The 24327-nt window shown below is 41.0% G+C and overlaps 1 protein-coding gene and 1 long non-coding RNA gene across 2 annotated transcripts in view; one reads left to right on the top strand and one right to left on the bottom strand.

The window, feature by feature from the left end:
* Tnks (tankyrase) overlaps window positions 1-3132 on the bottom strand; it is a 139463-nt gene extending 136331 nt beyond the window's left edge. Inside the window, exon 1 of the mRNA XM_040731958.1 lies at window positions 2462-3132. Coding sequence (XP_040587892.1) covers window positions 2462-3104 — 643 coding nt within the window. The 5' untranslated portion in view covers window positions 3105-3132. The remainder of the gene's footprint in view (window positions 1-2461) is intronic.
* Window positions 3133-3182: 50 nt separating this feature from the next.
* LOC121134171 lies at window positions 3183-4370 on the top strand. Its single transcript, XR_005871208.1, has 2 exons — window positions 3183-3553; window positions 4071-4370. It is a non-coding gene; the product is annotated as an uncharacterized LOC121134171 (long non-coding RNA).
* Window positions 4371-24327: the final 19957 nt, after the last annotated feature.

Raw genomic sequence — 24327 nt, 5'->3', positions numbered from 1 at the left:
TATAAACAAACATGAAAGTATAAGTTAACTACGGAATGCTTTTTCATCCTAGAAAATTCAATAATTATGTTTTATGTTTTCCACGAATGAGCTAAACAAAGTAGGCTGCATCAAGGTTAGCACCTCCTACCCACAAAATAATTGTATGAGGCTGTTTCACCATTTGTAGTCCAATGTATGTGAGTTCACAGGAAACCTCGAGAAGAATTCCAAACTATTTGTGGAGAGCAGAAGACATGACTGGGACAGGAGCACTATTCTGTGTGGATTAATTCTAAATGAGTAAACTGACGCACAAGTAGACATAAGTAGCACGATGGTGATTATAGACTTGTGAGACAATGTACTAATCCAATTTGGGAAAAAGTACTTGAAAGTAAACAGCCTTAGATAATTTATTAAATCAGACTTACACTTCCTTTAGCCTAAAGAAAAAGAAACCATGCATAGTGGAAGATGCCTGAAACCCTGCCCTCCCTTGGCAGGCTGAGGCAGAAGACTCTTGAGCCTCAACAGACCTGTCTTGAGAGGCAAAGAAAAAAAAAAAAATGACTGAGGAAAGCAAGACAAGAAAAAGAAACGCTATTCACATAAAACAAGTAAGAACCTTGAATTTCCATCTAGTCGGATGAAAGCCTACTTACGAGCCAGTTCATCACCCTCAATAGTTAGTATCTAACTATCCAGCACAGACCCAATAATCTGATGATGATGCCCAAAGTATATACCACTGGTCATTTCCCATTAGTGGATCACAAACACAATTTACATCTCCCGAAAGTTCTGATTAAATTTCGACAATACAAAATCTATTTCTAAGTATGGGATTAAAAAAAAAAGTCTGCTAGCTACCCTTTCACAAGTCCCAGATTTCCACTTTCTCCCCAGAGCTTCATAACTTAGGCCCTCTTCACTGCAATTACAAAACCAAGTACACATTATTATAGCTTAAGCTCTAAATCAAACTGCTGACTCAACATCCACCGTACACTGCTTTGTGAACCTACGTTCACTTAAACACATGTGCCTCACTTTCCATCTGTAAAACAAGAATGGCAGTGCCTACCAAGTTGTAGAAAAAAATCATAAAGTTCTAAGCCTACGTTTACACAACAAACTGAAGGAGTAACACCCACTGAAATGTCCACAAAAGCTGGAGATGTAGCTAATGGTACAGTACTTGCCCCACATAAGCAAAGTCCTGGCGTTCAACAGCATCAAGACAAACAAGGAGCTGGAGAGACAGCGCTCATGGTAGGCATTGCTTACTGTCCCAGTGGAACTGAACATCCATGTTGGGTAACCCACAACCACCTATAATTTCAGCTCCAGGGGAACTGCCCTCTTGGGACCTCCCCAGGCAAATTTGCACACATGTTTGGCAAATAATCACACAGACATACAGGTACACATAAATAAAAACAATACATGTTTTTTGAAAGAAAACATTTAAAGAAGGGGTCTTTGGTATTTTATTTAAAAGATGTGCCTTTTCATTTTGTATCCTGTCCTATTTTAAATAATGCATATGTAAAGTACATCAAATGTAATGTTTTAAAGTAAAAACCTAATTACCTTTATTAAAAAACAAAACAGGAAGTCCCATGGCAGTAAGATTATGACCCTTTTGGTTTTGCTATACATTGCGGGGTTTATAAAAAATATTATGTATTTCTAAAAGAAAATAATTACTTGCTCAGAAGTGGGAGGGACAAAAAAGTAAAGTTCTGCGTTTAGGAATCTGTGCCTATTTGGAGATTTTTCATACCAGAGACTTCTAAATCCTCACTCAAACAGCCTATCATCTTGTCTCTAAAAAAATGAGTCAGCTGAGACACAGTAAATACACAACGGGAGTTCGCATGACTTGAAAGCTGCTCTCTCTTATCATACGCACACAATACCCTTATCACTGTTGTCTCCGACAGGCCGGTGGTAGTCTTTCCCAACAGACTTCTTAGAAAAGGTGGAATTTCACAAACTCCACCTGTCTTTCCTTGTGTTACTACTAAGAATATGGCAGATTCTTAAAACACTTGTTGAGTTACCGTACACTTCTTTTGGCTCGGACTGTCTACAAGAAGACACAACCCTGTCAAACGAAACAAACCAGCACACAGACGACAAGGCGATTGACTCTAAAGCTACTCCAATCTCACTTGTCTCAGACACACTCTGACCTGAAAAAGTTTGAAGCTCGCCCATATCCAGGGTCAACCACCACACGGAGTTTGCAAAAGTCGAAGTACCACACCGCTGCAAACGCCAAGGAGTGGGTTCATGCATCCCCTCTTCCACGCCCCCACCAACCCAGGCACGAACTTCAGGTCTCGGGGTGATGGGTAAAAGAACACCAGCCAAGCCCCTACTTGTCCCGCTACCACCTGTAACTCTTTTTCCTGGTCCGATCACCCTCCCTCCATTCCCAAACCGGTAAAACACAATTCCAAAGTTCCCCCACCTGCTGCGAAGTGCAGGGGAGAAGACTTTCGGCCGGCCATGTCCTTTGCATTCACGTTCGTTGCGTCCACCAACCTCTTCACCCGGGACACGTCCCCATTGCGACAGGCTTCCAGCAGCTCCCGCAGGGCCCCACTCACCGCTGGGACCCCCGGGCCAAGGCCCGCCGCCCCGGGTCCCAAAGTTGCCGTGGAGCCGACTCCGGACGCCTCGGGGCTCTCCGCTAAGCTCGAGCCAGGGGAGGACGGGGAGGAAGACGAAGAAGAAGTCGGGGAAGAAGTGGACGACGCGGAGTTGTTACCGCCACCGCCGGCGGGGCTGGGAGCGACTCCGACGGCGGCGGAAGCTGCCGGGACCGCGGCCGTGGTTGCCACCGTGCAGACCGCCCCGTCCACCGGGTCGGGAGATCGCGGCCTGTCGGGCGGGTCCCGGCTGCCATCCCCCTCTGGCAGCGCCAGGCCGTGCCGCGGGGAGGCGAAGGGCGCCAGGCCTCCGGCCGTGGGCGAGGCCGGGGTGGGTCCCGGGGCCAGGCCGGGGCTGAGCGGCGGGGGAGGTGGCGGTGGCGGAGCCGAAGCCCCTGGGGCGGGCTGGAGCTGTTGTTGATGATGGTGGTGATGATGCTGAGAGCGACGCGACGCCGCCATCTTCCCACTCCCCCAATACTGTCACTGCGGCAACGGCGCCACCGCCCGCCCTCACTTCCGGCTTTTGGACCAATCAGAACCCAGCATACCGGAAATGGTTCTTGGCGAAGAGGGCGGAGTCCGAGAAAAGAAGGGAAGTATTGGGAGTTCAGAGACCAGCCAGCCTGGGGGCGTGGCTTCGTAGTGGAGAGGCGGGCTTTTGTGACGCCCTGGCGGGCTGGCTAAGCAGATTTGAAAGCCAGGAAGAGCCAGTTGCCTGCCTGAGAAACTTCTTCCTTCCTTCACTTTCTGTGGCATTGCTTTGATTTGCCCCACCTGAGGAAAAGGTGTCAGTCTGCCCTGTCCGAATTCAGAAGCAGCTGTTGAAGTGTAACTTGGTGCAAACATCTATCAGATGTCCTCACCCGAAAAATGGAATAGTACCCACCTCACAAAATTGTGTGTAGGGAGTAAGTGAGCTATTGCATGCAAAACGCTCTGAGAAATGCATTAACTGTTAAGTAGCACGTTGGGAGGTTTTTGAAATGCAGTGTTGGATCTCCCTACACCCCTGTCACCTCTTTGGGTTTTTTTCTGATTGATTCAGGACAGACGGGATGGATAAGGACACTTTTTTATTCTATAAGGGTACATTTGTACTTAATACTATAGGAAGGAATCCATACACGTACACATTGACACTTGGTCGATTTGCTTGTTCTAACTCAGGGTGCCTTGAAAGGAATGCAAGGCTCAGTGGCTTTGGGAGTATGAAAACTTAACAGACCTAACTAGACAGTGAATAAGGAGGGACAGGTGCAAGCAGCGAAAAAGGGGCACCAGCCGTGACTCTCAGAGACCAGGCTGACCACCTGGCCAGAGAAGACAGGACCAAACTCTGGAATGATTGGCATCCTTTGTTCCCTTTTGCTAACAGGGAGATGACATGTAAGGCATCTCTCTAAAATGTTAATCCTGTCTTCTCAGATTACAGACCCTCTGAAGAAAGCAGTTCAAAGAGTCATCTGCTTGTTGGCATTGGAGGCAACCGGCTGCACAAACTCTGATAGTCTGGCCAGAGTTTTCCCTGTAAGTTTTCTCACTCTGTGGCTTTGCTAGACCCCAGTTTTAAACGGTGATTCAGAAAGCCACGACTGTAATCCAAGCTCTGTCATTTCCTGGCTGTGTACATTTAAGCGAGCTACTTCACCAAACATTCTGCCAGTTTCCCTTTGACAAAACCAACAAATTTGATTGAATGTTAATTAAAATTAAAGTTTTTTTTTATTCTGTCTTTGTACTTTTGGTTTTTCGAGACAGGGTTTCTCTGTGGCTTTGGAGGCTGTCCTGGAACTAGCTCGTATAGACCAGGCTGGCCTCGAACTCAAAGAGATCCGCCTGCCTCTGCCTCCCAAGCGCTGGGATTAAAAGCTTGTGTTTGTACTTTTCGTTCCCATCTTAATTTTCAACTGATTGTGAAATGGCTCTTTCTCATATTATCTTTAAGTTTGGCTCTTTCCCCTCCACTCCACTTCCCTCTCCCCTCCCAAACTAAGACTAAAAACTTGATTTCTGTTTATAATAAATCATTAATGTGCCATTTTCTCTACCCTTCCTCTAACTATAGATTTTAGTGATACCAACAGATGTACCCATGAATGAGATAACTTCAGAGAGGTCTCTGTTTCATATCGATTGTCAAATAGTGAAGTAGGTGTTGAGGAAGTAGACATGAACAGCCTTATTCTTTTTTTTGTGACTCTTCTTTTATTTTATTTAATTTTTTTGGTTTTAATGCGACAGGGTTTCTCTGTATTGTTTTGGAGGCTGTCGGTCCAGCTTGGCCTCAAACTCACAGAGATCTGCCTGCCTCTGCCTCCCAAGTGCTGGGATTAAAGGCGTGCGCCACCACTGCCGGAGAACAGCCTTATTCTAACAGAGGGGATACATGTAGAGTCTTTCCTAAGAAAGCACAAGGTGGATCAGGCAGAATATTAATCCAATGGTTGTTTCAAGTGTTCATTGTTAAATATAATTTGCATGATGTTAATATTCCATTGCAATGAATGGTGGATTTTGGCATATCAACTAAATACAGTAGGATCAGGAGCATGAGTGGCATGTGGTTTTGTCTGAATCTAGGACTACAGGTTATAAGTCTAACATTACCCTTATGTCTTATACATTTGTGCCCTTTTCCACAGTGACATTTGACAAGGGGTAAGGCTATAGTAGAGAACACAGTGAAAATAAAAATCAGGCCACCACATATGTCCTCCTAGTGTTGACTCTTTCTGTGCACAAAAGGTATTATACATGACATTCTAATTTATAAATCTTTAATCGTTTCAAGGAATACATTCAGGTACCTTAAACAAAAAAATGTCAATGGACAAAATAAATTTACAACAAACTCAGAAAATGTATTTTATTGACTATGAAGGTAGTTATTACTGCTCTGCCTTAAATTCTTTATCCAGAATCCAAAATAACGTAGTCAACTTCCCAGCAAAAAAAAAAATGTATCCGAAACATTTCTGAACAGTGAAATCCATAATCCTACTTGTGAGAAGGTATGTCCACAGGTTTCAGAATGTTGTTTGGATGAATGAAGCAAGAACTGGTCATTGGGTCACTCTTTTAATGTTCTACAATTCTTAACAGGCATCCAGTATGGATTGATTACTATAAACCTGGAGATATATCAAGACCCAGCTACACAAGGTTTTGTATTTATTTTTTAATCAGTGACCACATGGTTTCTTATAAAGCAAACAGAACAAAAGATGGAACTCCCTTTTGTTAGAATGATCACCAACAACCAACCGAATAAGTTCCTTTTTCATCATCAAGATATGGAAAATTCTGATTATGACTGCAGAGCAGAATGCTAGGTCAGCATTGCTCTCTTGAGTCTTTTTAATGTGAAACAGAGGCTAGCATACAAGAGTGGAGGTGAATCAGATCTCTACAATTTTCCTTCTGCCCCTTGAGTATTCTCTAGAAGGGAAGCGTAAAGAATGTCTCATCTGGTCCCCAGATGGCCATTTACTCATATTGCAAAAAGGAGTAATGGTTAAACTATTTTAACATGCATCTATTTTGTCTGTTTATCAGAACAAAATAAATAAGAAAATCTCTGCTGGATCAAATAAAAAGACTGAATTGCCTGAAACTGATGGCAATACATTCTGAAAATGCATTCAGTCAATTGGAAATAGCTTTTTTCATCCTCAGTGGGAGTAGTAAAGGTGATTAACATTAAGCATTTATAAAGTGTATGGGCTCTGAAGGACTAATGTTGAGCTCTAGACATGAAAGGGCAGCTATCACTATCTAATGTGTGGTTATACACAGGCCCATGAGGGATAAATGCATCATACTGAATGGATGATACTAGAGGGACACACCATGCTAGAGAGAGCAAAATTATTAGTCAGCTAGCCTTGGTAGATATAGTACAACCTAAGACTCTACTGGGGCCTTGTCATGAGGATAAAATTCCTATTTTGCAAGTACTCCTTGTTCTGTTGTCTTATGTGGCATACTTAAAATTAACATGGCATACAGGCATTATTAATAACTTTCTCCTCTCAACTTCTTTAATGACAAAGACGACAACTGGCAATAAATATGTACCATTTAGCATGCAACAGAATTCTTAAAGAAAGATTAATTTACTTGTTTGATTAATTCAGGACTCTTTTAAGTCCCTCCAATCACCAAAAATTGAGAATCATAGTAAAGTAGCATCTTATCATTTTCAAAAATATTTACACAAAAATCATATCCATTGACTTAAAAGTATAAGCACACAGCACTCTCCTAGGCCATACTCTTGGCAGAAGCAGATTTTTAGAGAAAAAAATCTAATTGAAAACAAACAAACAAATGTGTTCCTGGAATGTGTTATGATATTTGGATTTTCTCCACAGTAATTACATGAACTCTCTCTGAAGGTTATATCATCATAAGTTGGCATGGGTTCCATATTTCAGTCTCAGCCAGACTTGGTTTGATAATTCTATTTAAACATTTCCAATTGATCTTCCCTCGATGCAAGTTCATTAGTAGTATTTCAGATCTATTAACTCCAGTTAATCTTTGGTGTGCTGTAAAATGCATTCTTGCAAAATCCACCAGAACAAGACAATGTTGTACCTTAATCAAGGCAATGTCATTTTCTCACCTTAGTCTTAGAAAAAAATGTCATTATTACATCAGAAATGCCCAAGATACTATTGGCTCAGATTTATCTATAAAAGTATTACATTCTCTTAGCTAAAGTTCCAACCAGAAATCTATATCAGTCACAATGACAAAGGGGCCCAACAGTTACCGTGGGAGCCATCATATTGAATGAATTGTATCAGATGATGGTTTGTTAAAAAAAAAAAAACAGAAACAACTGCTTATGAGACAAGAAAATGACAGTAATTCAAAGCTGACATAACAAACTTGGAGTTGCTTTATAAGGCTTTATAAGATAACTTCTTATATACTATGGACACTTGATGCCATAGAAGTTAAGAATTGCCAGGTGGTGGTGGCGCACGCCTTTAATCTTAGCACTCAGGAGGCAGAGGTAGGCGAACTCTGTGAGTTCGAGGCCAGCCTGGTCTTCAAAGAGAGTTCCTGGACAGCCACCAAAACAATTCAGGGAAAACCTGTCTCGGAAAAAAAAAGTTAAGAATGGGGACACTACATGTCAAATGCTTGAATATAAATCCTGACTTTGTCCTATTTAGGATTAATGCATTTGCTACCCTACAGTTTGGGTGGATACATGTGCATGTATGTGCACATATGTGTGGAGACCAGAGGATGGCTGCAGGTGTCATTCCCCAGGTGCCATGCATCTAGTCTTTAATTGAAAGACAGGATCTTACCACCTGGAACTTGCCAAATATACTAAGCTGGCCAGCCAACGAGTCCCAGGGATCTGTCCATCTCTTTCTCCCTAACTCTGAGATTACAAGTGCATGCCACCACACCCAGCCCCATGTTTTTAAAACATGGGTTCTGAGGATCAGACTTGCAAGGGAATCCTTATGCCAAATGAGCTGCATCCATAGCCTCTGCCACCATACATTTAACAGAGATGGTTAAAAACCTGTTTATTCCACTTAAAAATGATGTTTTCTCACTAAAAATATTCCTTTCCTTATGAACACTTTTTCTTAGAAGTAATTAGAATACACATATATTCTCCATTAAAGATTATCTCACACAACACACACACACACACACACGCACACACACACGCACACACACACACGCACACACACACACGCACACACACACACAGTATGTATCAAGTTGACAGAAAAACAACCATTTCTGCTTCTTGATAGAAATCAATGAATGAAGCTGCTTAAGTGAGTGACATGTATGTGCTGTCTCTTGCACCGACTTGTCCCATATCTTGTCCTTGGGTATTTATTTTGGTGTTCAGTAACTTAGCATAAAATATCCAGGACAAGCCATTTAACTTCTATCTATCTATCTATCTATCTATCTATCTATCTATCTATCTATCTATCTATTTTGGTAAGTCCATCTATGAGGTGGTGATGGGGAAGTCCTGTGATTATGTCAATAAAGCACTGTTGGCCAATAGGAAAGTTAGATAGGTGGGACTAGGAGTCCAGGAGGACTCTGGGTAGGAGAAACACAGAGAGTCAAGATGTAACGCCATGGAGTAGGAAGCCCGGAAACCTCTCCGGTAAGAGAAATACTTAGATTAACAATTATGGGGTAAATACTTAAGTCAGAGCTAGCCAGTAAGAAACAAGCAAGGCCAACAGCTTTATAATTAATATAGCCTCCTGTGTGTTTATTTGGGACTGATGCAGCTTTGGAACCAGGCTGGTGGGAAGGCTTCTCTCAAGGAAAGGCTTCCCTTTACAAGGTGGGAATTAACAGGTGTCCTAGTTTTGAGCTTTATACTGACTTCTTAAATGAAACAGGCTCTTATCTTCAGAGAAGTACAAATCATTCCTTCTGGCTGTAAGGAGGAAGTGGCCATTACAAAGGAAGGAGGACACCTCAGCCTGGAAGTAAGTGTGTTTCTTTTAAAAGACTCTGTTCCAGTACTGAGAAAACAGTGTAACTGTTTAGGGCCAAGAATTCTAGAAAAAAACAAAAAAGCCCCCCCCCAAAAAACCCAAAACCTTACAGACTCCAGTTTCGCTGGCTAGAAGAAGGGTAGCCAGTTTGAGCCAAGTATGTTGGCACAAAGGGAAGGAAAGAGCTATAGTAACAACAAAAAAGGAGTGATACCAAGACAGGGTTTCCCTTGTATAGACTGGGTTTATTGGTCCACCTGTAAGTTCAGAGCTTGGAATGTGGAGATGAGGGATACAGAACACTGGGTATCTAGACTAGCCATTTTGGGCAGCTCTGGGTTCAACAGAGAAGCTCCTTTTCAATCAAAAGACAGAGAGCAATGGAGGAAGACTTTCAAAGTCAACTTTGGGCTCTCACATATCCATCTACACATACACAAACACAGGAATCCATACACACATACAAATAAAATATACACCTTTGAAGAGTTTAGCAGGTTCAGGGTTGTGCAACAGTTGCTGCAATCAATAACAAAATCTTTTCAGCACACTAAGAAGAAAATGCATGTCAATTATGAACATTTGTTAGAGAGATTTTTAAGATGGAAAATAATTTAATGTGTCTTTATGGCAATGAGAAATGTCTAGAAATGTAGAGGAAGTTCATAATGTCAGAGTAATGGGGCAAAGTCATAAGGCTAACAGTGTGTTCTTGGTAGCTCTGTGCTACTAATGGCCATTTCTTTCTAAAATGCAAGTTTAGATAACTCTACCACAAAAAGGAAATGTGAGTAGCTGAGATGCAGGTAATGGAAACATGAAATGATTACTGGAATGTCCTTAGAAATAACAGGTACAACTACTTGACCAGCGGCAGGCATTAGGATTCTGTTATGAATATTTACTTATATTCATCTTTGTTTCCTTCCCTATCTTATCACTATACCCTCTAAAAATCATGTATTAGTAACGGTTGCCTTAGTATAATAGTATTGAAGCTACAGGATGTCAAAAGAAGACTTCCTAAAATGCCTTTGGAGTTTCTTGTGAAGCACTGTTCATTTGCATCAGTGTTATTAGAAGAAGAAGAACTGATACTCTTGTAAACAAGGAATGCATATACTGCATATAATGCATATAATGTTTGGACAACTGTTTCCTTTGAATGCTTGAAACAAGAAGAGTGAGGAGAAAATTAATTAGAAACCCTTTAGAAATCAGAGTTATTTCCTTTTATTTTCCAAGGCACGTGCTCTCACAAAGGAAGATGCAGCCATCTCTATCAGGAAACCTGAAAACTTAACCTAATGAAATAACTGTGAGGAGAAAAAATCCAAAATGCTATTGCAGAGGTATATAGGGGTGAGAAACTAGAGGCATTATAAAAAAAAAGTAATCAGATGCACATTATTTAAGACTTTCCCTTTGTTAGATATCGTAAAGTCCTATTCAAATAACAGATTGGAGAGCATGTATGTAAAGATGTGGGAAAGCATTTACAGAAGAATTTCAAGGGACTAATGGAAGATATATTATTCATTTTGAGGCATGGAAGGATAAGGGGAAGACCAGACTATGCCATCTCATCTTTGCCTGAGTTCTGGCTAATTCTCTTGCCTATCTTGAGACTTTGGCAGATTAGCTGAGACTCACTTCCCCCCTCTATCAGTATGTCTAATACTTGCTGAGTTTTGAAGACTTGTAAGCTAACATGCAGAAAAAAGGCGGAGCTTACAGATTATACTTCTCTTTTCTGTGCCCCATTAATAAAATAGAATATAAAATAATAGATGCAGTATTATAACCATGTAGACTATTGTAATTGATTATTAGTTTCTCTAACTACTGGCCCCTCATGCTCTCGGTCCCCATTTGAAAGTTCAAAAAGATGAAACAATAATTGTGAAAAGGAAATTCAACAGTACACAAACATTGAATTAAACCTAAAAACCCCAAACTTAGTTCAATTAAAAAAGTTAGGATCAAACCACAGAGCAGAAAATTGCCTGTCAGGCTAAATGCAATTGTGTGCCCTAAAATTCATATGCGGAGCCCCTCCTTGTTTACAGATAAGGCCTTTGCAAGTACCAGCCTTAGTCTGACTACAATAGGATAGTGTGGTGTGTCCTGGGGGAGATGTATAGACACCATACTGATAGGCAGCTGTTAGTCAAATATAAAATAGCCAACGGGGAGGGAGGCTAATAAGGGACTAACGGCAGACACCATGGGGGTCCACAATGGTCAGTGATCTGTAGCCCTGGCTGGACTAGTTGCATTTTCTCTTTCCAAATCATCCTTTCTGCCATGCTGTCAGAGTCCAGCACAATGATTAGCATGATGATTCCTGTCCAGGTAATTAGCTGGATAGGAAATTCGCTTGAGGTTCAGTGATGACAGGCTGGGCAAGTGACCCCTCAGATGCTCACTAATTTTGCCACAGTGCCCCCCAGAAGATTCAGAGCAGCTAGCTGGACCAAGAGCACTTGTCTTCTCCATGTGCTTCTATGGCGTACTGCTTACAGGGAGCGAGGCCTTATTGACTAGGTGGTAGGAACACTGGCATCCCTAACTGGCTTATGTCCCTTGTGAGAACAGCATTCCACAGGACAGTTGACATAGTCTGTGACGAGGAAGCAGGCTCTGTCAGCAGATGGTAGCAGTTGGAGGTCCCAAAGTCCATTAGACAGAGCTTCTCAGGACACGCCAGCCTGTGCCTTCATAGGCCCCTTCCATTGCTCCATTGACTTAACTGGAGCCTTGTGAACATCACATCTGAAGTCCTACTATTTGTGAGCTCGCTGGAGAGAGATGAAGTCATGAGGATGGGGCCTTCAGTATGAGATTAGTGCTCGAGGGAAAGACCTCCCAGAGAGAGTTCCCCTGCCTGCTGGCCCTGCCTTCTTGCCATATCATGTGAACCCACACAGGAGAAAATGGTCTTCTGTAAGCCAGGACAAAGGTCCTCACCAGTATCTGACTATACTGTCACACTGACCCTAGACTTCTAATGTAGCCAGATGCGGTAACACATGCCTAAAATTTCAATACTAGCAAGCTAAAACAAAACACCAAGGACCCAAAAATTAAAATTAAACCTTGATTTTAGACTTCTAGAGCAATGAGAAAATTAATATGTGGTGTAAATCCCACAGTCAATGGCATGTGGTTCCAGCCACGCAAGCAGGACTACAGGTAAAAGCACAGAGTCCCCAGTTATACTCTACATGGGGATTAGAATAAAGCGATAGAAGCTGATACCCTGAGACCCAACAAGAAATCCATTATTCACCAAATAGCACCTGGGTAGTCAATCTTTGTCCGTTTGAGTGGTCTTAGAATCGTCTAGGAAATACAGCTCTGAGCATGTCTATGAGGTTGTTTCCTAAAACATAAACTAAAGAGGACATGAGTGTCCTGATTGTTGGCAACACTGCCCTGTCATCTGGGTCTGGGTTGAAGAGAAGGGTGTGAAAAGACATAGCCAGATGAGCACCAGCGTTCAGCTGTCACTGCTGCTGCTTTGGCACCATAGACCAAACTGTTCACAATGCTGGATTATGCATCTGTTCTCAGGAACAAGGAAAGGAACTAACACCGACATTTAAGTACAACCTTGTAAATCTACCTTAATAAAAAAAATTACTGTTATTATGGGAAAAAAGAGATCCATTATTACAGGATCAGTATGTTTTAAATAATATTGAATTATAGTCTAAAAAATCAAATTGTCTATGCTGTGAAAAATATTTCAGGCTTGATTCATCTCTTTAATCTCTGAACTTTGTATCCAGTGGCCTCAGTAACACCTCTACCTGTGCTGTTGATAGGCAACTCAAATTTAATAAATCTACACCTGATTTATTCTTTCTTCTTCCTAAAACTCACTTTTATCTTAGTGTCTTCCATCTTAATTATTAGTTTTTAACCTTTTTCCTTTTTTATTTTTAAAACAATCCTATTTTACATACCAATCCCATTTCCCTCTCCCTCCTGTCCCCCCACTCCTTCCACCATCTCCCCATCCCATCCCCCATCTTCAGAGAGGGTGAGGCCTCCAATGGGAAATCATCAAAGTCTATCACATCATTTGGGGGCAGGACCAAAGCCTTCCCCCAGTTTTAAACTATTTTTAATGAGGAAAATTTAAATAAGACCTATTTGTGTGTGTGTGTGTGTGTGTGTGTGTGTGTGTGTGTGTGTAGGTCAGAAGAAAGCATCAGACCCCTTGGAGCAGTTTTACAGGCAGTTATTAACCACCTAGCATAAGAGTACTGGGAACCGGAAGAGCAGCAAGTACTCTTAACCACTGAGCTCTCTCTCTAGCTCCAAGTTTTGACTTTTATTTATTTATTTTTTACATAGTCTCACTAGTATGCAGTTAAGGCTGACCTAGAATTCACATTCCTCTTGCTTCAGCCTCTCCAGTGCTGGGATTACAGACATGTGTCAACACACCTAATGTCTCTATCTTATCAGTTGCTATCATTCACTAACTCACTTGGTCAACCTGGAAGCCTAAGAATAATTTTGAATTTTTCTGTGTTGTGCACTACTAGCTTCTGTCCCAAGCCATCTATGGCTACACCATTCACAATTCCTAAGAACTCAATTCTGCAAATACGCTATAAATTAGCCTGCAAGTCACCAGTGTCACTCTGTGAGGATTAAAGGAACATCTTCAACGTCCATCTCCGTACTTCACTTTGTTCCTTCCTTCTCCAGCCAAGTCCATTGCCTTTCCTCAGCCATTTAAAATTTTAATTACCTTTAATTATGACACAGACAGAAATGTCATAAAACATAAGTGAACACTTTAACAAATGATAAGTAAACATTAAAGTGTCACCTGAGTCAAGAAGTAAACATTTCCAGGATCCCCAGATGTCCTCTTCAGTCTCTTCTCCCCCTGTGAAAACCGCTATGCTGGATTTTATATGAAAATTATATCCTTGGTGGGACACATGTCCTTAATTCCAGCACTTAGGAGGCAGAGGCAGGGTAGCTCTGTGAGTTCACAGTCAGTTTGATCTACCTAGTGAGTTCCAGAGCAGCAAGAGTTACACAGTGAGACCTTGTTTTGAAAACAAACATACAAAACAAACAAACAAAAAGCTAAGCTTTGCCTTATTTTTCTAGCATTTAATATAAGGAAGAGAGTGAGTGGTGGGGAGTGATTTCCCCACCAAGTCCATGTGGACATAAAATTAACTTTTGAGGCCTCTATGCATGGTGAAAAAGATTTGGGAGAGGGCTTATATGTACAACTCTGCTATTTTGAAGGCTCCATGAAGCCACATATCCAATCATAGCAGTACTTCTGTAACTTTAGTGTTCTTTTGAGTAACATGAAAAACATTAGACACAGTCCATAAATATGATCCTGGTAGATATATCATGAAGTATCATCACTGATACTCCCCAACTCATTCTCCATAAAGAGGTAATGACATTCTAAGCATTTAAAGAGATGCTTTCTGTTTGCTTCTGAGAGCAGACAATCAACATGGATTGGATGTTCTACATAGGCAGAGTGCCAAGAATCCTACCACCAACCCCTTGAGAAAGATCCATGTCAACTCAAGAACACCCAGCCACAAGGTTATGAATACAAGTAATTGGCATCTTTATAATCTACCAACTCATTCCTTAACTTGCATGGTGCATTTGAATATCAGCCAAGCTGTTATTGCCGTGTCGATTGGATTTATACTTCAAGTGTACTTACACTTCATGAAGGGGTCTATTCCATTATCACAGAATGTTATATTGGATTCCTTTTCCAGTTATTCAGGGAAAAAAGAAGAAAGAAAATGGATAAAAAGTGACTAATGGGGGTAGTTATCTTTACAATCCTCTCCAGATACAATACTCTCAAAATTCTTTTCATCCTTTTTCTTTTTGGCCCTCTGAGAAACAAATCCCTTAGGAAATTTTAACTTACTGAAAATCTATAGACTTCAGCCAACCCTTCCTAAAGAACAAGAGAATCATTATGGCTTTTCTGGAGCAGAAAAAGAGGTGTTTAACTTTAATTATACCAAGCTTCTATTGATTTGGCTGGCTTAATATCTTAAATCTCAATTAACATCGGATAACTTAAAAAAATCATCATCACTCAGGCTTGGGGGATAGAGGACTTAGGCAGAAAACCAGCTACTAAGGTTGGGGAGCACTATAGTGACAGTTATGTGGGTAAAGATGGGGAGCCCAGCGTCTCTAACTGTTGAGTGCACTTATTCATCAAACAAATAAAAAGTGGATGTAAAGAACTATTTCCAAAGGGAATATTGCTTTAATAATAATGATACTGGGATTTACTGAGTTCTTACTACATGGTTTCCCTCTGGTTTTTATGACTTTGGAAGTCTGTCTTACTTCCCTTGTCTTTGGATGCTTGACTTCTAGATTGCCAGCTGTCCTCTGGGTCAGTAAATCATCTACAGAGATGCCTTTCTTACTATGAGCTGGTGTCACAGGAAACAAGTCTGTATACAAGAAACAGTTGGAGTGTTTTTTGACAATGTGCCTATCATTTCCCTTTGAAACACAGAGGCGTTGGCCTGTGACAAGGGGATATGGCCATATGTTTGTACCCAAGTTGTGACTCATTTCTTCCAGTTGCTAAGTACTTAAGAAGGTCCCTCCTTTCCAAATCCACTCCCGGACTCCTGTGGGTCCTCACCCTGTCAAGGAATTCATCTTTCTTCACAGCTGCTGCCTGCCAGCAAATGTGAAGGGTCAGATTCCACTGCCCTTTGATGTTAAAAGGCCCTGTCTGTCTGTCTTGGATCCCTCTCCCTGTGTGGCATTGCTCATAGTCTCTGTGTGGGAATCACCATTGACTGATGGGTCCATTTTAGTGTAATTATCCTATTTGGATAGTAAAATGGAAGCATATATAAAGATGTTAGAGAAACTATGTCAGCCATCCCTCCTCTTGATGTGTTCCTATACTTAACATTCTCCAAAGTAGCTATTAGGATATTTAAAGAGACAGATGCAGTAGGAGTATTTATTCCTGAAATTGATGCTTTTGTTCCACTCACGTAGAGCTTTTCTAAGTTAAATGAAAATTACAAGTGATTTTAGGAACCATGTTGCCCAAAGTATTTTATAGTTGACAAAATAGAGGTATCCATCCTGTCATTTAGTAGTGATCCATGATACTAGAACCTCAATCCACAAATAACCTACCATCTCTAGCCAATTCTTTTATCCTTTAGAATTATTTTAAATGTTTTTTCCATATGAGTGATTTACTTACATGTATGTCTGTGTACCAGATGTGTGCCTAGTGCCTGAAGACGTGGTGAGACACTACGTGGATGCTGGGAATCAAAACTGGGGTCCTTGCAAGAACAAGTGCTCTTAACCACTGAGCCAACTCTCCTGCCCTGTTTTAAGTCAGAGATAATAAACTTTTTTTCCTTTGGTTTTTCAAGAGTGGATTTCTCTGTGTAACAGTACTAGCTGCCCTGGAACACTCTCTGTAGACCAGGCTGGCCTTGAACTCAGAGAGATCTGTCTACCTCTGCATCCCAAGCACTGGGATTAAAGGCATGTGCCACCATGCCTAGTAATCAACATCTTAATGCTACATAAGTTCTTAAACTTTTTGAAGGAAAAATGTTATGTATTATTATACCAGTGTCTTGACTCAAAGTTTCTCATAGCTTTGAGAGAAAAATCTTTAGAAACCTCTTACATGCCACTTGTGTTATTTACTGTTCATGAGAACAGACCACAAGATGTATAATAAAACCCCTTTAGGAGTTTTGTTAGTAAAGAGTAGGGAGAGGAGGGTGTACACAGGACTGTCTAGAAGAAACTTGTTGAGAAAGTAAGTGGGTCAGGCGTATCTGCTTTTAAAGGTCACTGAGAGCAGGCTTAAAGGGGCTTACTCAGCCACTCCATGCATGCTGCGCATGGGCATAAGACCCTGGGATGACTAGGCATTTTGCCTGAGTGTTGATGGTGCATGTCCGGCCAATCTGGAAAATGCTAACACCTGGGTTGACTGGGTATTTTGCCTGAATGCTGATGGCCACGTGGGTGACCGTGGGACTCCAGAAATGACAACAACTTGAACAAATTTAATGTTATGAAACAAAGAACTCTTCTCTGCCTGTTGAAGACTGCTGGAAAAAAAATTAGAAAATTGAGAAACTGCCTCAAAGGCATTTTTAAACAATCCTTACAGTAAAGAAATATTACAAAATAATCTTACAGCATGGCTCTCAACATCTGCTCTGGTGTTGTCTACCATCTCATTGTGTTGGAGTCACAATAAAGACCCTTTTAGAAAGCTCCTTCTGAGACCCGGTGTGGTGGCGCGTGTCTTGTACTCAAGAGGCAGAGGCAGGTGGATCTATGTGAGTTCGAGGCCATCCTGGTCTACAGAGAGAAACCCTATGTTGAAAAAACATAAAAAACTCCTTTCTGATCAAGAAATCTGGCCTGGATGGAGAGTTATTTAACATTCCAGTTGGGCCAGGGCAAATTACCCAGGAAGGTGGACTCCTCTTAAGCCATGCTAAAAAGATAGATGAAGTAGTTTTTCTTTTTCTTTAATAAAATACTGTACGTTTTCTCCCCCAAATTCCTGCTCCCTAGTGGAGTCTCAGCCAGCTGCCATGAGGTTCAGCTGGGGCTGCCCACTTTCTGAGGTCTGAGCCACAAAAGCACATTTTCTCCCTCCCTCCCTCCCTCCCTCCCTCCCTCCCTCTCTCCCTTCCTCTCTCTTCCTTCCTTTCTTTTTTATGTCTCTTCCTTTTATATGCTAGCTAGATCCAGAGTATATTTTTAACACCCTGGCCTTCTTTCTAACGCTCTGCTCCCAGCCCTGTGGCTGTTTGTCCAGCTGTCTGATTTCCATGCCTGTTTAAATGGCATGGCTTCCCCCGTTCTCTCCTCTAGTTGCTGAGATTTACAGCTTGCCTGCCTTAGAGGATTTTCCTATAAACTCTAACAAAATTGTCCTTGAGCCTCTGCCTGAGTCAATTCTTAAATTCTTTTATTAATGAGACTAAGCACCCCAAGAGTAGACTCTGATTTCCCTCGTATCAACTACATATTTATGTATGGCTGCGGCAATGGTTTTCTGTGAACTGCCATTTTTGATGCCCTAAAGCTATTTTGTCACCTCTGAACGAGGGAGAATTTCTTTCAACTGATTTTGGCCTTTATTTTTGTAACGAGGCCACTGTCATGTATGTACAGTGAAACCCATGCACTTCCCACGGCAGCCCTCACTTTCTCCACTGTTTGCTGGACTATAGCTTCCTTGTGGTGGCTTGATGTTCCTGCTACCAGCAAAGCTTCTACTCTTTGCTTCAGCCAATTCTTTTATGAATATGCAATTCAAGGGGTGTTTGCACGTTGAGTTATCCTAGTATGAAACCAGACTGACTTAACAAAATTCAGGTCTCGAATTTGGATGGAGTAATATTAGATGGCAAAGAGGAGAGAGGGAAAGAGAAGTATCTTAGTTAGGTTCTCTGTTGCTGTGGCGAACACCAAAAGACACCTGTTTTTAGCCCTTATTGTCATAATGAGGCCACCATAGTCTCCTGGTGGTTTACAGCCCATAGTGCCTTTGTCCACTCGATAATTACAAACACCCTAAGAGGTTCACCTTAGATACATCTTTAATCTGCATGAAAAAGTCAGACTGGGAAAAACATCTGACTTGTCAAGCTTCTATAGATCATAATCAAATGCTCTAGTTCCAAAGGTGGTACTCTTTCCAACAGAGTCAAGAGTGTCTTCCTTTTTGGGGCCATGTGTGCTGGTGAAATGCCATTTTGATCTCAGATAACAGCTCATATCCATCCCCACCCTTCCTTTTCCAACATCATACCCATGGAACAGTTAATTTCTTTTTGTTTTCTGGTTGTCCCAATGAGTGGGAGACACAAATGACTGGGGGGCAGGAAGAAGGAAGGATAAAGATAATTCCCACCACTCTCAGCTTCTCCTGGCATCACAGCCAGTGACCTCTGTGACTCTCATTTCTGCCAGACCGATGAGGACTGCTGTGTTCCTGGAGGTGGTACAGGATCCTGGGCTTTGGCACGATGGTTTCTGCGTTAGGAGAGGTAAATGACTGCTTCATTTGCCAGTCGCTGGGGTGCCTCATTATCTCTTGCTTGTTTTCTCTGCCTTTCTATAATCCTTATTCTTGATTCCCTGTATTAGCTGGAAGATTTAGAGTGGCTTTTCTTTTCCTGAATGGAGGCAAACTGATAAAAGATACAAGCTAAATTGAGCCTCTTAAGAAAACAACAGCAACAAAACTGCTGGAAGGGGGATTAATACTTTAGGGGGGTAGTCTTTGGAGGGAATTTGTCAGACATATAATGGGTGTGGATGTTGGTCCTTGACTTTAAAGAAATCATTTAAAAATGCCATTTTATACATTTATTCTCTTTAATATTTCTAATTTACCAGAATAAAACTTAACCTCATATCCCTTTCTCCTCCTCACACGTATATTGGTAGCAGTACTGTATTCTCAAGCACAATAAGCAGTTCTCAGAAAAGGTATAAAGTCAGCTTATATTTCTTTTTTGAGACATCATCTCTGCCTCCTTTTTTTTTTCCCCCGTTGACACTATCTTTATATCCCTTTGAAGTTATCCACAGATTTTAGAACTCGTGCAAATGACCTGGCGGTCTTCTAATCCTCAAATGGTGGGGGCCCATCTCCAGTTTCTCATTCAATAGATCTAGGACAAAGACAGACTATGTCTTTATAAAAATGTAATTAATTCCACAAATAGACCTAGAGATTAAATAGGATCGATTGAAATCCAAGTAGACAGACTATTATCAGTTATAGGGAAATGCAGAAATGTCTGTCGAGATAATCTTGAAGAAACTGCTGGCCAACTAGCACCATCAAATGTCAAGACTTCCAACACAGCTGTGATAACGAAGACAGTGTGGCACTGGAACAAGAATAGATGAGAAACTTAGTCAGGGTTTCTATTGCTGCGAAGAGACAGCATGATCACAGCAACTCTTATAAAGGAAAACATCTAGTTGATGTGGTGGCTTGCAGTTGCGGAGGGTTAGTCCGTTATCATCATGGTGGGACATGGCAGTGTGCAATCAGACATAGTGCTGGCTACACTGTAATCTAAAGGCAACAGGAAGTGGTCTGAGACACTGGGCAGTATCATGAACATGCATGAGACCTCAAAGCCCACCACTACAGTGACACACTTCCTCCAGCAAGACTACACCTGCTCCAATAAGGCCGTACCACCTAATAGTGCCACTCCCTATGGAGGCCATTTTCTTTTGATTTCTACAGTGGGGAATATCATCTCAGGATTCCGAACATCAGTAAAATTAATAATTGTATTCAGGGTGGGTGAGATCCCTTAGCCAGAAGCCAAAGGTACTTGCCTTATAATCTTGGTGGCTTGATCTGCTCCATGCATCTCACAGTGGAAATAGAGAGCCTGAGTTTGACCACCAGAACCCATAGTGGAAGGTATGATTTAACTCTGGAGAGGTGCCTTCATACCTCTCACATACTAATGGTGAACATGTATCCCACGCACACTATCAATAGTAAATAAAATAAATATAATACATTTTAAAATAACATTAAGGGAGAAAAACATAAGATATGGAATATGAGAACTGTATGAGTAAATTTTCCTTAATTTAGGCCATATAAATAACAATACACCAATTATTACTAAAATCAATAGAAAAAATGGGCAAGGGACCATAATAAGCACTTTACAAAAGAAAGAAGTCAAACAGCCAATTAATGAAAAGGTGAACTACATCATTTATTGTTGGGGGAAGTCCTGTGCATTTGTCAATAAAGTACCAAGATAGGAGGGACTAGGAGTCCAGGAGAACTCTGGGAAGAAGAAACACAGAGAGTTCGAGATGTAACGCCATTGGGGTAGGAAGCCCGGAAACCTCTCCGGTAAGAGACATACTTAGATGAACAATTATGGGGTAATTACTTAAGTCAGAGCTACCCAGTAAGAAACAAGCAAGGCCAACAGCTTCATAATTAATACAGCGTCTTGTGTGTTTATTTGGGGACCAGAAAGCGGCTCTTGAACCAGGCTGGCGGGAAGGCTCCTCTCAAGGAAAGCTTCTCTTAACAAAATGGTGATCAGGAGTGGGATCATGAATTTCCATGCAAAATAACAAAAGCTTTAAAGGAATTTTAGAAACAGAAGAACGGAGAGAAGCACAGATTTTTGGTAGCAGCATTTTCTCAGGTGTGCTCTGTTTTGCTAGCGACAAGCCAAGATTCACGTGGCTCGCTTACCGGAGATTTCCTGACTCGACATAAAAAAAAAAACCAAACCAGCAAGGTTGTTTTAAGAGACTCTGCTAACGATTAAAAAGTGTGTACGTACAGCTGGAAGTGGCAGCTTTTGCTGGATGTCAGCATGGACTGAGGCGGTAAACTGGAATCTCGCTTACGCCCGCCATCTTGGAAACCGCAGTTTAAACTGCAGCGGTTTTAACAGATAAGACACGTGGCCAGAAAAACGTAAAGATTTACAGTAAAGTCAGACTTGGATGAACAAAACCTCTAAAGGTTTACAGTGTGTTTAAAAATATAGGATTGAGAGAGAAAAAGAACCAGGCATAGTGGTAAATAAATAGAAAAGCTGGGCGTTGGTGGCGCACGCCTATAATTCCAGCACACGGGAGGCAGAGTAAGATTTGCTGCAAAGGCAGAAACAGGTGGATTTCCAAAGAGAAACCCTGTCTCAGAGAAAAATAAACAAAAGTGAAAGAAATAGAGTAATAATAATAATAGATAAATAAATAAGCCACGCAAAGATGGAAAATACACAGAGAGTCTGGATACTGTATGCTATTGTGTTTTTCAGTTTTATAATTGCTCAGGAAGGAACAGCTGCTAAAGTACACTTGATTATAAATGCTGCTAAATTAATTCAACTTATATCTTTTGAAAATGCCTTGACCTCAAAATTTAAGTATAAGGATATGTTACTCAGAAAAGGAGTTTTAATTTATGTTTCCACAGAACAAAAAAAACTGAGGATTCCTTCCAGACTTCTGTGGTTTGACGAACCAAGACCCCCGGAAGCAGTGGACCAGATGTTCCAACAATTGAGACAGCTAAGATGATGGAGCTTTATAGACCCCAAAAGTACGGACTTATACTGGTTTCTGAGTTTTGTCATGATCCCCATGGTATGAACAGCGCCCCCTTCCAGCAGGAAGCAGTTTGGAATGGGCGACGTCCTAATTCCCATCTTGTTTATAAATCTTTGTTTTCATTTAAATGGGATTGTTTATAATTGGCTAATGATCACAGCCAATCTTTTTTAATGGTAAAAAAGGGAATTATGGCATGGGTATTGTTTTTCATTTATTGATACAAATTCAAGGTCAATTTTGTGATGCTTATATTTCTCCTCTTGATTAAGTATTGTGCTTATACTGTTCTTTTAAAACATAATACATAATTGAATACAGACTATAGATAGTTACTTATAATAGAATTTATAGTTAGGTAAGTTAGGTTTTCTAGATATATAGAGATGTATTTGAGATAGATAGTCTTCAAACCTTTCAAAGACCTTCAGAAAATGGCATTTAAAATGGTTTAGGGTTTTTCTTGACAATGAGAAATGTCTGCTCCTGGCAGCACCAATTATGTCTGAGAGGAAAATGGGCATCGAAGAAACTCGTTAGGGAGTTTGCTTTCAACATGGCAAGATTAGCCATTTGGCAAGAAACTGCTCTTGCCTGTACTGCTTGACTGTTGTTGTATAATCTGGACATGCAGGACCCACAGAAAAGTGACTGCTGAACTCAGTCTTATAGGGTTCCTGCTTCATGAAAGAGTCTAAGAGACTTTCTACAGGACAAAGAAAAATGACTGACAGACTGCCATCGCAGATGGACAGTTTAAAATTTCCTGCTTTGCTGAGAAGTGTTCCAGACACATTGTGGCCTATGGGCTGAAGATGGATGCCCCAACGTTACAGAGGAACTTCGGGTGACTGTCCAGGCAGTAAGATACCTCTGTCAATCCTAGTGTTTATATATTATCCTTCTGTGGTCTTTGATGGAGTTGAAGATAGATAGTTATAATTATAGTTTTCTTTAGTTATGATAAAAGATACATATAGAACTTTGGACTCACAAGGATGGGATGGATGATATTTTCTTTAAATCTTGCTAAAATATTGTAACTATGTTCTTATTTGATAGCTGTTCTGTTATACACAATTTGACTGTGTTAAAGTTAAGACCTTTCTTTTTGTTTAAACAGAAAAGAGGAGATGTTGGGGGAAGTCCTGTGCATTTGTCAATAAAGTACTGTTGAGCCTATAGGGAACCAAGATACGAGGGACTAGGAGTCCAGGAGAACTCTGGGAAGAAGAAACACAGAGAGTTCGAGATGTAACGCCATTGGGGTAGGAAGCCTGGAAACCTCTCCGGTAAGAGACATACTTAGATTAACAATTATGGGGTAATTACTTAAGTCAGAGCTAGCCAGTAAGAAACAAGCAAGGCCAACAGCTTCATAATTAATATAGCCTCCTGTGTGTTTATTTGGGACTGATGCGGATCTAGAACCAGGCGGGTGGGAAAGTTTCTCTCAAAGAAAAAGGCTTCTTTTTACAATTTATTACTAGGAATACAAATCAAAGCCACAAAGGTTGCATAGTTGTATTTTCTTCCAAATGGCTGCTAAGAAATAGGCCCAGTGTGGTGGCACATGTTTTTAATTCCAGGACTTGAGAGGCAGAGGTAGGCAAATGTTTCTGTGAATTTGAGGCCAGCCTGGTCTCTATGGAGAGTTCTAGGTCAACCTTGGAGATTATGTGTGTGTGTGTGTGTGTGTGTGTGTGTCTGTACACGTACGTACACACATACATAATACACACATACCCTGTCTAAACAAAACAAAAATCAAATAAACAAAAATAGGAATAAACCTACCCCACCCATTGGTCGTAAGGACTTAAAAAGAATGAAGAAAGAATTGATTGCTGATAGTGAAATAATTGTTTAGTAACATCCACTGAAGCATTTGGCATACAGATCTTACAGCCAGAAATTTTATTAAGTGTATATCAACAGTAATGCATGAACTAAAGCAGATAGAGAAGACTAGTTATAACAGTACATTTCCTAATAAGCAAAAA

Source organism: Mesocricetus auratus, unplaced genomic scaffold (assembly GCF_017639785.1).
Source record: "Mesocricetus auratus isolate SY011 unplaced genomic scaffold, BCM_Maur_2.0 Super-Scaffold_100026, whole genome shotgun sequence".
Taxonomy (NCBI): Eukaryota; Metazoa; Chordata; class Mammalia; order Rodentia; family Cricetidae; genus Mesocricetus; species Mesocricetus auratus.
This window is presented reverse-complemented; position numbering and strand designations above follow the sequence as displayed.